Source organism: Coregonus lavaretus (assembly GCF_964263955.1).
Source record: "Coregonus lavaretus genome assembly, chromosome: 5".
NCBI lineage: Eukaryota > Metazoa > Chordata > Actinopteri > Salmoniformes > Salmonidae > Coregonus > Coregonus lavaretus.
The window spans coordinates 36,386,265-36,400,070 of record NC_139992.1 but is presented as its reverse complement, the minus strand read 5'-3'; the positions used below and the strand labels follow the sequence as shown (position 1 = coordinate 36,400,070).

General features: G+C 43.5%; 2 protein-coding genes across 4 annotated transcripts in view; one reads left to right on the top strand and one right to left on the bottom strand.

The window, feature by feature from the left end:
* The window catches only part of LOC311129601 (metalloproteinase inhibitor 3-like), a 19,931-nt gene extending 6,907 nt beyond the window's left edge, over nt 1–13,024 (top strand). The window contains exons 2-5 of one of the 2 annotated variants that reach the window (XM_084161944.1): nt 1,900–1,982; nt 2,580–2,697; nt 4,735–4,856; nt 10,300–13,024. In XM_084161944.1, coding sequence (XP_084018070.1) covers nt 1,900–1,982; nt 2,580–2,697; nt 4,735–4,856; nt 10,300–10,497 — 521 coding nt within the window. In that variant the 3' untranslated portion in view covers nt 10,498–13,024. Of the gene's footprint in view, nt 1–1,899; nt 1,983–2,579; nt 2,698–4,734; nt 6,610–10,299 lie in introns of those variants that run through there. The other variant, XM_084161943.1, reaches the window with a different exon arrangement.
* syn3 (synapsin III) overlaps nt 1–13,806 on the bottom strand; it is a gene marked incomplete at its 3' end in the record, with an annotated part of 141,783 nt that overhangs the window by 59,552 nt on the left and 68,425 nt on the right. The window lies entirely within an intron of this gene.

Here is a 13,806-nt window from a genome sequence, read left to right as displayed (position 1 = left end):
ACAAAATTTGGTCATTTCTGACGCGGGGGCCCAGACCTAGCCTGAAGAGGCATATTGAAAGAGAACTGTGGTCAGTGGTAAATATAGCTATCATTCTGAGTTCTACTTAGGGCCCTTCCCTTGGAGGTCAAAGGGTCGCTGTAGGGAATAACACAAATCCTCTGTCTCACCAGCAGCTGCGGCCTTTCACACATTCCGCCAGGCAATGACATCGGCACCATCAAATTAGTGGCTGCCCGCCCAGTGGCGAGCGTATCCCGCCTCAAAGGGCATTTGGTGTTACTGTTGCGCTCTTGTTCAGCGATATGACTCCTACGCCTAATAACATTTTGAAGGTTCAATGCAAAGCTCTTTGGAATTGGAGTCTTATCATTTTGGGTGGGGAAAGCTGTCTTTGCAATGGAGTTTAGGTTTTAAGGGGAAGGCAGGTTTTGGGCTACTGGCTTCTGAAAATAGTTTGAGGGATCAGAGCATTATGAGGGAGCAGTGCATCACATTACATAAGGAGGGATCAGAGTATCATATGTTTCATATCTTCACATGCCACAGTAATAGTGCCTATGCTCCATACAATTACATCAGTGAAAGTAGCATTCATTTGATTCTGCATAGCAGAGACTGGTTAGGTAACAATGCTTTGAGGCTCATAATATGCGAATTGACAGATTAATAGAGCAGATGTCCTTTATAGATGGATGTGTGATTCTCTATCAATTGGATGGCAGATACTCTATTAGAGAGTCATGTCATTCTAAACTGGAAGGTGAAAATGTGAGCATGTGAGTCTTTTCTATTCATAAGCCAACATGATTACTGCTTTTCCTTTAGACTCCCTTTGCTGCCCATTTCTGTGTGTCTGGGACTTAAATACAGACTATGACGCTATAAGAGGAGATGTTACAGTACATCCCTTCTTCACTCTGTCTAGAGGAGTGAGACGCGCTTCCCTTTATTTCCCCCCCGGCTGGAGAATGTGAGCCTCAAAGGAATGTGGGAAGGAAATTCCGGAGAGGAAAGACAAACATCCCCACCGTTAGTTATGTCTGTGGCTGTCAGGCTGCGGGTAGCAGGTGAATTTGACTCGAGTCGACTGCGCCTGCATGTCGACTACCCCTTCTCCCCCGGGGGGGCACAGAGCTCTGATACAGGTACTCTGGGGACCCTATTCACTGGCCTAAATTAGGCTTAGCTCATAAGCCGATCCCCCACACAATGGACCCACTTACTTTAAAAGGAGTGAAAGCAAAAAAGGCGATTCCACAGCTGAACTGTTTCACCTAGCCGCTGTTTACATGAGGGTGAGCAGCACTGATAAGATCTTTTTTCACCCTGTGCTGAATTTAAAGAAAGGAGGTTGTTTAAACAGTGGAGATAAATGGTTTTATGATACAGGGATAAGGCTGGAGGGAGGTAGTAAAAAAGGTCTGAAGAACTGCTTTGGCCTCTGAGTCAAATTCAAATGCTAGCTCCTAGTCTTCCATTGGACTTGTTTGGCAAGCAGAAGCAATCCAGAAAAACAAATAAATAGATTATAAACTGGGTCTCTCCTCTAGGGGCTGGGATTTTAATGATCCTTTGGAAAAGCAATGCACAGCCCAATGCATTCTAGGGTCTTAAATCGGGAGTTGATATCACCATACTTCTAGCTAAAGCATCTGTTAGGGTGATGTGTTGGGATGTTGAACACATATTGGACCTACTATTTAGGCTTCTCTTTTGATGCTCACACAAACACGTCAGCCTGGCTCCAGACGTCAGGGACGGAGATGGGGACATGACTTGCTCTGATGTGACCTGAATTCGGAATCATCCAATATGCTGGATTTGTCAGCTAGAGGCTCTACAATCTTTGTCCATCGCATAATTGATGAATTCTGTGCTTGTGTCCTCTGTCTACAGTGATCCGTGCCAAAGTGGTGGGCAAGAAGTTACTGAAGGATGGGCCTTTTGGAACCATGCGCTACACGGTCAAACAGATGAAGGTAAGCCATCATCGCATCATTCAGCCCGAGTCTTACGTAATCTGGCCCATACCTTGAAGAGAATAACCGCACTCTGGAAAACCCCCTAGAAACATTTTCCAGAAATCCCCCGTTTTAGGTCCCAGTGGCTCGCCTCTTTCACAGTTTGTCCTGTTATTTCCAAGAATAGCCGCGTCTAAACAGGGATTTCCTGTTGTTCCTAGACAAATAAATCACAACGGAATAAACAACAAATCCCAGGGCAAACATTTACTTTGTCCGGCAGCGTTTGTGTTCCGCGCACCTGAACTCAATGGGCGGACCCACGGTTCAACCCCAAAGTCACATCTTCATTATGTCCTGTAATTATGTTAGTTTTCATGTGGTTAATGATAGCATCAGTGGCCTTTTCCTCTACTACACTGAATTCTTGGAAGCGATATCATCTCGTTATACTGTGTTTGTTTATTGTTGTGGATTCCTGACAACTTCGAGAACAACTCAATAATTCCAGTTGCGTCAAAAGCGTCAAAAGCAAGAACAAGTGTCAGAGGTGTGTGATATTCGTTCCAGATTATAATCGGTTTAACACACCGTTTGTCGTGGTCTGTTTTGCAGATGTACAAAGGATTCAACAAAATGCAGATGCAGCACGTTCAGCACATCTACACAGATGCCTCTGAGAGTTTGTGTGGAGTCAAGTTCGACATAAACAAGTACCAGTACCTGATCACAGGTGAGTCACTAGTCTACCATACAGTACCACTGATCTGAAAAGCGGCTATCTAATGTACTTGGCGGGCTGCACAGTTGTCATGGTGGTGCCAGAAACAATATGTCTTTCCATTCAGAGCTATTAATAAGCAATAAAAACAGCCTCAGGAGCTGCCTCAGAAGCACATGACCAAAAACAAATTAGCGAGGCAAGCAAGCACATCAGTGGCGTTGACTCCAGCTTGTTCTCCCAGGCCTGTTTCCCTAACTCCCCCTCTGCAACACTTCCCACCACAATGGCGGCGTTGCTAACGGCAGCCCCAGTTTTAGTTTTGTTTAAATGCAACCCCCTCCTCCCCCTTCCCTCCTCCCTGAAGACTTCTTGACTGCTCTGTGACACAAACTTTCCCACTATTTATAACCTCCTGTCTGTGAGAGACGAAAGAGAGGCAGGGGGGCACTTCTTTTTTGAAGCATTTCCTTCTCAGCAGAAAACGTTTCCCTCCTCGTCTCTTATAATTAACAGTTCTAGCGAGAAGTTCTGGCGTTTCCAGTGCAGGCAGGCAAGTTCAACTTCTATTTATTAGTTGTATGTACAGGATACACATGGCATACACCGTCCAACGAAATGCTTCCTTGCATGCTACACACACATATTTGTGATGTGTGTGTAGTATAAATGTATACGTGTGTGTGGATGAGTGTATGTCAGTGTGGGTGTGTGCGTGAGCGCATGTGTGCTAAGGTGCAGAGTCAGCGCAAGTGGTCAGCCCAATTCAAGTGTTTGGCAGTGATGGCTTGTAGATAGAAACTGTCTCTGAGCCAATGAGTTGCTAAGTCGGAGAGCAGTTTAGTGAGACATAAGGCCGTCATACTTTTTAGCTGTGTGTTGTATGTTCCCACCACTACGTCCCAAACCTGTAAACATGCCCTACGAAGCCAATGAAACATAAGGAAGGAAATCACCCCGGCAACACAAGTGTGTGTTTATTGTGGCTGGGTGATGATGACATCACAGTCATCCAGGCCAGGCCAGGCAACAGCTCTAGCTCTGGTTTGGAAAGTGAGTCTATAATTGGGTCTTGGGTCCCTGGGCCATACTGTATCAGGACTCAATTACAGGCATGTTAAATACGCCAAGGCCTGATAGATCAGCTCCACAGGTTGGGCTTTGATCAACCCAGAGTGAGTGCACGGCCGCCTGATTAGCTATGAAGAGGGGTGCTGCACTAGCCTGGTCCCAGATCTGCTTGTGCTGTCTTACCAACTACTATACCAACTACAAATTAGGAACAGGCTAATGCCGCTCTCACCATTGTCTAATAACTTTGCCAGAGATGCCAATAAGCCATATGGAAGTCGGTCTAAGAGTTGTGTGTTTGTGAGCTTTCAGCTCAGTGTGTGATGACGACAGAACAGTGTAGCACTGTTACAAACAACCATGTTGTTTGAGTGCTAGCTGGCGGGCTACAGTGTAGGGTGAACCTGTTTGCAGCAGAGGTTGTCATCCAGACATCGTTGGTAAGCTGTGAACAACCTAAAAATAGATGTTAGACAACCTTTTGGAAATTCTGAAATAGGGGTGTTGGTTTAATATGGGACCTACTGTACAAGATTATCTTACCATAGTTAAAAAGCTTTGGACCGTTTGCTTGACTGTTGTATTTATGCTAGGCGAGGTATGGCAATTATACAATTAGCCAAAAATATGCTAGGGATGACATCTGACTCTTTGGACATCTGACACTTTCCCATGGCATTGGGAATATGACATGCCATTGTTTTTCAGTCTTCAGTTTTTTGGGGAAACCAACAAACCATTGTAATGAATGTTTTGTAAGTCATGAAATAATTCACGAATTATTACATTTTTTACATTTTAGTCATTTAGCAGACGCTCTTATCCAGAGCGACTTACAGTTAGTGAGTGCATACATATATATATCGAACCCACAACCCTGGCGTTGCAAGCGCCATGCTCTACCAACTGAGCTACACAGGGCCCATATGTAATGCATAACAAAAGCTGATCTGTAACCAAGCCTCTCTCCCCCTTCAGGCCGCGTGTTCGACGGCAAGGTCTACACCGGGCTGTGCAATTTCAACCAGCCATGGGAGCGCCTCTCGCTGGCCCAGAAGAAGGGCATCAACCACCGCTACCAGCTGGGCTGCAACTGCAGGGTGAGTGGCAACAACTGCGCTCCCGGGGAGAATATGGATAAAGTGGATATGGATAAGGAAGCTAAAGCAACCCAACAGCAGCAGAGCCAAGATGGAGGAGTAGGAGCCAGAAAGAGGGGCAGGGGCCGGGGCAGAGGCAAGGGGAAGGGCAAAGGCAGGCAGAACCAGAACACCCTGCTTACTGCAAAGCATACCATCCTGCTCTGAGCATCTCCCATCTCTCTGCTACTTTTTACCACAGAAAAGGGGTTGCTCCTCTTCAAAGACACAAGGCACTTCATATGTTATTAGATATCGGATATTGCCTATAGAATAGGGGGGGGGGGGAATAATGTGTTCATTTTATGACCATAATGACTTTAGTGGCCTTGCATATATTGGGTCAACTAGATTATGCTGATGAACTGCAACCAATTATGAAATCATTTCCAGACCATTTAGAACTTTTTCCTCTATTTTTAAGTGTAGCACAATAAAAGAACGACAATCAAAATATATACCAAATCATTGTGATTATGTAATTGTAACTTTTATGCTTGTAGGGACATACTTTTAAATTCCTGATAGTGGCTGAATAATATAATGTATAGTTTTAGCTGTCAGGAATATAAGTGTCCCCTTTCCATTTAGGCATCATAACGGATAATATACAGCCATGAATTTAACTGAAGAGACAGAGGGAAAGACGAGGGGGGAGAGAAAATAGAGATTTATAATGATCTTTGGGAGTTATTAAATAATTTAACTACACTGGAATCACTTTCCCTGTTATTCCAAACCCTGAATTCCGCGCTCGGTCGGACCCCCTTTATGCGGGACCTGCTCCCGTGAAGCTCCAGTCCAGGCTCATAAATATCCTACTGTACTGCATGGCTCAAGACACACCATCTGGTCTGCCCATCACCGGCACCATCAACAGCAATAAGTGCATTGCCAGACAGGAGACAGGAGTAGCTACGCAGTCCAAATGCTGGCCAACGCCTTTCAAACTGCTCGCACCCAAACTGCTTATAGGGTTGTAATGTTAAGACACATTAGGCATACAGTGAGTCTTAGAGGCCAACGCAGAACAGTGGAGGTGAATGTATGACTGTGACCAAACATGGCAAGTCAGCATCAGGAATGAAAAACAGACTTGGACAGAACTCGCCATGGTAGTAGCCTTTTTCTTTTAGTTTATTGCCCATTTCAGCTCAAATGTATGCTTTAATCTGAAAAAATTTCACACACACAAATGTGTTTGCAGCAATAGGCTGCTGCTACACAACACCGTATTGTGTGAACCCCTATGGAGCAGCATGCTTACTGTCTGAGAAGACAAGTCAACAGACAGAGGCAGTGAAGACACAAAAAAAAACATTGGCATCAGTAAATTATTAAAAAGCTAACTGTCCATTACATAGCACCATGAACACCAGAACAAGTTAAACTTAGTTGAAAATGCTTGCACCATATGGACCATAAAGAATTCCTCAAGCTCTCTGCTGTTGATTCCTCTGGCTCTGTCATTACTGTACACACAGCTTTTACTGAAACACCTCTTTGGATTTCTCTAAAACACAGTATTTGTCAGTTAGTTTCTCAGTTTCTAATTTCTCACCTTTAAAAATACATTTGGCAAGCTATACAGTGCATTCAGAAAGTATTCAGACCCCTTGACTTTTTCCACATTTTGTTACGTTACAGCCTTATTCTAAAATTGATTACATAGTTTTTTCCTCTCATCAATCTACACACAATACCCCATAATGACAAAGAAAAAACAGGTTTTTAGACATTTTTGCAAATGTATTAAAAACAAAAAACTGAAATATTACATTTACATAAGTATTTAGACCCTTTACTAAGTACTTTGTTGAAGCACCTTTTGACTAGTCTCCCAGTCCCTGCCGCTGAAAAACATCCCAACAGCATGATGCTGCCACCAACAAGCACCAGTGACTTGGTTAATAAGGAAGTGGTCAGATGACGCAGATGCTAAGCTACAGGACTGTTTAGCTAGCACAGACTGGAATATGTTCCGGGATTCTTCCGATAGCATTGAGGAGTACACCACATCAGTTACTGGCTTCATCAATAAGTGCATCGATGACGTCTTCCCCACAGTGACTGTACGTACATACCCCAACCAGAAGCCATGGATTACAGGCAACATCCGCACTGAGCTAAAGGGTAGAGCTGCCTCTTTCAAGGAGCGGGACTCTAACCCGGACGCTTATAAGAAATCCCGCTATGCCCTCCGACGAACCATCAAACAGGCAAAGAGTCAATACAGGACTAAGATTGTATCGTACTACACCTGCTCTGATGCTCGTTGGATGTGTAGCAGGGCTCGAAAACGATTACAGACTACAAAGGGAAGCACAGCCGCGAGCTGCCCAGTGAGACAAGCCTACCAGACGAGCTAAATCACTTCTATGCTCGCTTCGAGGCAAGCAACACTGAAGCATGCATGAGAGCATCAGCTGTTCCGGATGACTATGTGATCACGCTCTCCGTAGCCGAAGTGAATAAGACTTTTAAGCAGGTCAACAATCACAAGGCCGCAGGGCCAGACGGAATACCAGGACGTGTACGCCGAGCATGCGGTGACCAACTGGCAAGTGTCTTCACTAACATTTTCAACATGTCCCTGACTGAGTCTGTAATACCAACATGTTTCAAGCAGACCACCATAGTCCCTGTGCCTAAGAACACTAAGATACCCTGCCTAAATGACTACCGACCCGTAGCACTCACGTCTGTAGCCATGAAGTGCTTTGAAAGGCTGGTCATGGCTCACAACACCATTATCCCACTCCAATTTGCATACCGCCCCAACAGATCCACAGATGATGCAATCTCTATTGCACTCCACACTGCCCTTTCCCACCTGGACAAGAGGAACACCTACGTGAGAATGCTATTCATTGACTACAGCTCAGCGTTCAACACCATAGTGCCCTCAAAGCGCATCACTAAGCTAAGGACCCTGGGACTAAACACCTCCCTCTGGATCCTGGACTTCCTGACAGGCCGCCCCCAGGTGGTAAGGGTAGGTAACAACACATCTGCCATGCTGATCCTCAACATGGGGGCCCCTCAGGGGTGCGTGCTCAGTCCCATCCTGTACTCCCTGTTCGCCCATGACTGCATCCTGTACTCCCTGTTCACCCAGGCATGACTCCAACACCATCATTAAGTTTGCAGATGACACAACAGTGGTAGGCCTGATCACCGACAACGATGAGAAGCCTATAGGGAGAAGGTCAGAGACCTGGCCGTGTGGTGCCAGGATAACAACCTCTCCCTCAACGTGATCAAGACATAGGAGATGATTGTGGACTACAGGGAAAAAAAAGAGGACTGAGCACGCCCCCATTCTCATCGACGGGGCTGTAGTGGAACAGGTTGAGAGCTTCAAGTTCCTTGGTGTCCACATCACCAACAAACTATCATGGTCCAAACACACCAAGACAGTCGTGAAGTGGGCACGACAAAGCCTATTCCCCCTCAGGAGATTGAAAAGATTTGGCATGGGTCTTCAGATCCTCAAAAAGTTCTACAGCTGCACCAAAGAGTATCCTGACTGGTTGCATCACCGCCTGGTATGGCAACTGCTCGGCCTCCGACCGCAAGGCACTACAGAGGGTAGTGCGTACGGCCCAGTACATCACTGGGTCCAAGCTTCCTGCCATTCAGGACCTCTATACCAGGCGGTGTCAGAGGAAGGCCCTAAAAATTGTCAAAGACTCCAGCCACCCTAGTCATAGACTGTTCTCTCTGCTACCGCATGGCAAGCGGTACCGGAGCGCCAAGTCTAGGTCCAAAAGGCTTCTTAACAGCTTCTACCCCCAAGTCATAAGACTCCTGAACAGCTAATCATGGCTACCCAGACTATTTGCATTGCCCCCCCCCCACCCCAACCCCCTCTTTTACGATGGTGCTACTCTGTTTATTATTTATGCATATTCACTTTAACTCTACCCACGTACATATTACCTCAATTACCTCGAATAACCGGTGCCCCCGCACATTGACTCTGTACCGGTACCTCCTGAATATAGCCTCCCTACTGTCATTTGATTTTACTGCTGCTCTTTAATTATTTGCTATTTTTTACTTACCTATTTTTTACTTAACACTTTTCATATTCTTAAAAAACTGCATTGTTGGTTAAGGGCTTGTAAGTAAGCATTTCACTGTAAGGTCTACACCGGTTGTATTCGGCGCATGTGGCAAATAGAATGATTTGATTTGATTTGACCATGGTTCACCGTAGGGATGGTGCCAGGTTTCCTCCAGACATGACGCTTGGCATTCAGGCCAAAGAGTTAAAATCTTGGTTTCATCAGACCAGAGAATCTTGTTTCTTGCCTTTTGGCAAACTCCAAGCGGGCTGTCATGTGCTTTTAACTGAGGAGTGGCTTCCATCTGGCCACTCTACCACAAAGGTCTGATTGGTGGAGTGCTGCAAAGATGGCTGTCCTTCTGGAAGGTTCTCCCATCTCCACAGAGGAACTCTGGAGCTCTGTCAGAATGACCATTGGGTTCTTGGTCACCTCCCTGACCAAGGCCCTTCTCCCCCGATTGCTAAGTTTGGCCTGTTTTCGCTTTGTCAATATGGGGTATTGTGTGTAGATTGATGAGGATTTTTATTTATTTAATCAATTTTAGACTACGGCTGTAACGTAACAAAATGTGGAAAAAGTCGAGGGGTCTGAATACTTTCCGAAGGCACTGTATGTGAGAAGGAAATGAGAAGTTTAAAGGATGTTGACGCCATTGCAGTTCAATACAGATTTCTGTGCCTTTGGCTTTCTTCTCTATTCCCTATGGGAAAACTACAAACTAGGTAGTGGACTTTCATTTCAGAGGCTAGCAATTAGATTCATCTTTGAACTCCACTGGCTTATCTACAGGAAAGTACATTTGAATTGAAACCATTCATTCATTCATCCTGTAGAGCAATGAGTATAAAATGCATTAACGAGTTTCTAAATTGTAAATGTAATGAATTACATAAACTACAAAAAGAACTTGACTCACTCACCCTTTGCTGATTCAACCCAATTATCTGGAGGGATTTAGATTTAAATCACTTCCCTTTTCTCCTATTCAACATCTTATTCACCACAAATTAAGTATTTTGTACAAGATTATGCATTGCTTCAGCCTGTCCTGAAATGCTAATTCTGTCTTGGCCTTGTTCATTTACTGCTGGATGTAGACTCACTGTGTTTTGAATTGGTCAATATTCAAAAACAATTCACAGAAAATGAAATTCGTATATCTGTCACATATCCTAAATCAGAATTCTTGTTAATCAAAAAGGATACAATTGAACTTTATTCAAGTCGAACTGTAAACACACAGTGAGCCTTCACCAGTATGCTGTAGCATTATTACATTTTATTTTCCTGCTTTACGTCTACATCTGTAGTTTCGCTTCTTCTCTCTGTAGATTAAGCCCTGCCACAACCTGCCCTGCTTTGTGACCTCAAAGAACGAGTGCCTGTGGACGGACATGCTGTCCCACTTTGGCTACCCCGGCTACCAGTCACGGCACTACGCCTGTATCCAGCAGAAAGAGGGCTACTGCAGCTGGTACCGGGGGATGGCCGGCCGTGACAAAACCACCATCAACTCCACCGACCCCTGAGCGTAAACTACAACCAACCCCCAAACCATCGCAACTTTCTTGAGTTTCTTCTCCTCGTCCTCTCACTCTTCTACACCTTTCCCAAACTCCACAACGCCACCACGCCCCTCGTCAACAATAGAGTATTACAGAACTCTTCAAACGTACAGTACTGGCCCCAAGCGACCACTCCCACGCCCTCTGACGAAATATACAATAGTAGCACTTCTGATGTAAACAATACCTTTTTTGTTTCATGCTGTATATTTCAGTTTCTCCCACCTTCCTTTTCCTACATTTCCCTAGCTATCAACGAGCAAAAATTAGACCCGATCCCAGAGTCAACTTTCTTCAGAATGCAATAACAATGGCCCTCTAAAAAACGAGACCTTTTCAAACTATCGTAAGGCTTATATGGGTGTGATGGCTTTTCAGAACTGAAGTTTCAAGCAATACATAATGGTTGAAAATTACCCTAATTTTAAGTGTGGGGTGCAGACAGTATCAACAAAGCTCCTGCAGCATAATGTTATCCTCAACACAAGTTATGCACAGTAACCAGACACATTGTCACCAGTACGAGGGCAATGCCAACACGAGGTATGACCTCTGAAAAGCAATACCCCTTGCTCCAGTCACACAAAGGTATTTTATTGGTATTTAACAATGATTTTGAATCACATGAAAGTGTATATGTATATGTTCACAGTTTATACTGTTAACATGTCTATTTATATGAATGATGCAATCTTTGCCTCCCTGACTGCTTACACTGTAAAGTTCATTCTTGGTTGTATTAAATAGCATATACATTTTAGTCATTTAGCAGATCACACTATATGAATGCATTGCTAATATCGGACAATGAATTGATTGAGTATAGCTATATTTTCTCCGTAACCACGACTAAGAATGACCCTTACAGCTCAAGCACAGGGAATTCTTAATCTTTCGCAGAGAAATTGATGCAAGTTTATTTAATTTTTTTTGCTGTATATGATATAAGCTACAAAACAATGAACAGTTGACTCGACTGAAACCTCTGTAGTACATTTATTTATCCGTGTTTGTCGAATCAAACAATATCCATGCAAATACTACAAACAAAATAAACTATCCTACTACAATAGCCAAATATATATCTATGTATCTGGCCAAAACTGTATTACCATTACTACCCTGTTTGGCTGTCATGAAGGACCAGAATCCCAAATTGTGTTTGTAAAGCATTGATTTAAATGTTAGTTCTGTGTTAGGTCCGCCTTCAGCAGATTTTTAAAGATGGTACTTTTGCCCAATCACAGTTCCCCTTTTGGTTCTCTCGAGGGAAGTAACTTTTTTCACTGCATCAGAGTTTAAAGCAGAGGTTTCAGACAAAAAAGTGTTTTCATAAATGTATATTACATTTTTAAAGTATTTAACTATTTCAGATGAAACTGATGAAAATAACACTATTGTCACTAAACTCTTCTACTTTTGTTGAGTTTTCCAGTTCAGTATCTTCAGTCCATTCCGTTAGAAACAGAGATGCCTCAGCAGGAGTGAGAAGTCTTTGCCCAGTCTCTCAGCTCTGCCTACTTTTCCATTATGTTCAGAAAAGGCCATGCCAAGTTGGTGTTGAACAGAATAGAGTAACAGCCCTGACGTGACAGTTTTAGAAAGAAATCCACAAAAATATAGTTATTTCGTCAATTTGTTATTCATGTAATTCTTACATGAAATGCAATTATTTCAGCCACTATATTTATAGAAATAACAAACATGTCAGCGTTCTTTATATCATTCAACAATGTAGAACAGAAAATGATAAAACATCAAACAATGCCGAATTCGACATTTGCGGCCATTTCAAAAGGAGAGAAGGTAGAGGAAGTGCATCAGTCTCATCGTGTTTCCCCACTGCTGAGCTTCTGTTGACACTGAGCTTGAAACACAATCCATAGGCAGATCCTCAGTAGCTCCTCAGTAGTCTGAGAGGACCACTACGCCACAGAGATATCACTAAAGCCTGAACGTTCCACATCAGCAACACTGTTCTTGTTCTCCACGGGCAGTTAGAAGTAGAGCTGGTTTAGCGTTGAGAGAATGGTGGGCTCAGTGAGTGTAGCCTGATGGTCCAGGAAGCCAGATAGTATGTAGTCTTCATGTAGATCCATCCTTTAGTAAGAATACTGGGAAGGTTCCTCTGTATGTTTAGCGTTCATTGACACACTACTCTGGTTGTCAGTCTTGAGTTGTTTCCCTCTACCAAATCTCCCTCACCTGGTTTCGCAAGGTTCTCTCTCTACGGCCTTGGCATCTCTGTATCTGTATTTTTTTGTGGTTCATGTTTGTGTAAATATACTGTCTGCTTAACACAGAAACACTTGGTCATGTCGATCCAGAGTGCATTAAAAAGGAAGCTGGCAAAAGGCTGTGTACCATGTGTGTGTATACACTGATTCCTAAAAAGGGGGGTGAGCGAACGTTTCCTTGTAGGGGTTACAGAAATGTTTGACTAAATTTCTGTGTTTTATATTTTTATAATAAAGATTTAATGAAAAATGGACCATATGAGTTTGCATGGATTCTTGTGCTGTTGTTTTCTTGAAGTGAAAGTAGCACACCAGGTCATGATTCAAGCTCAGTATTTTATCACGGTCACAAGGCAAATTTGGACCTGACCTTTATAGCAATATCTTTGTGATATCATAAAACAATCTGTCTAGTCAGGAGCTACAATACGTAATGGAATTAGATAAAATTGTTCCAACTTGCACATTCAACTTTGCACTTTGCTTTATAAATACCATAACAATTGTTGATAACATGGTAGCAAGCTCCAACAAGGCTCTCACTAAGACACTAATCAATCCCACCCATTTGGCATTGGCCTAGAAAATATGTATAAATCCCAGTTGCTACACTTGATAGTTTGGAGCAAGCTTAAGCCTACTTACCTGGCACTGTCTATTTAAGATGCATGGGCTTTAGTGTTGTGATGCCCATAGTGTTGCACTGAGACATAACAATTATTTTGTTATGACTACTTTGAGAACAACATTCTTTAAGTGGTCTGTGTTTTGCTGCCTGAAGTACCATAACCTCAACTGACGGGGATTGGAAACTACAACCAGAGAATATGAAGTTGGGCATGATGCAAACAATAGGAGCTGCACTCTGGCTGAGACATTTTACTAATCAGCTTGAAGGTTTACACGTAAGGCCACAGGAAATATTTTGCCTCACCCCCTTACTTTCTCACTGTTTCCCGCTTTTCCTACCCCAAATTAGACAAGTGTCACAAGGGCAATATCAAGATTCTCTGAAAACATACAGTGTTCATTCATT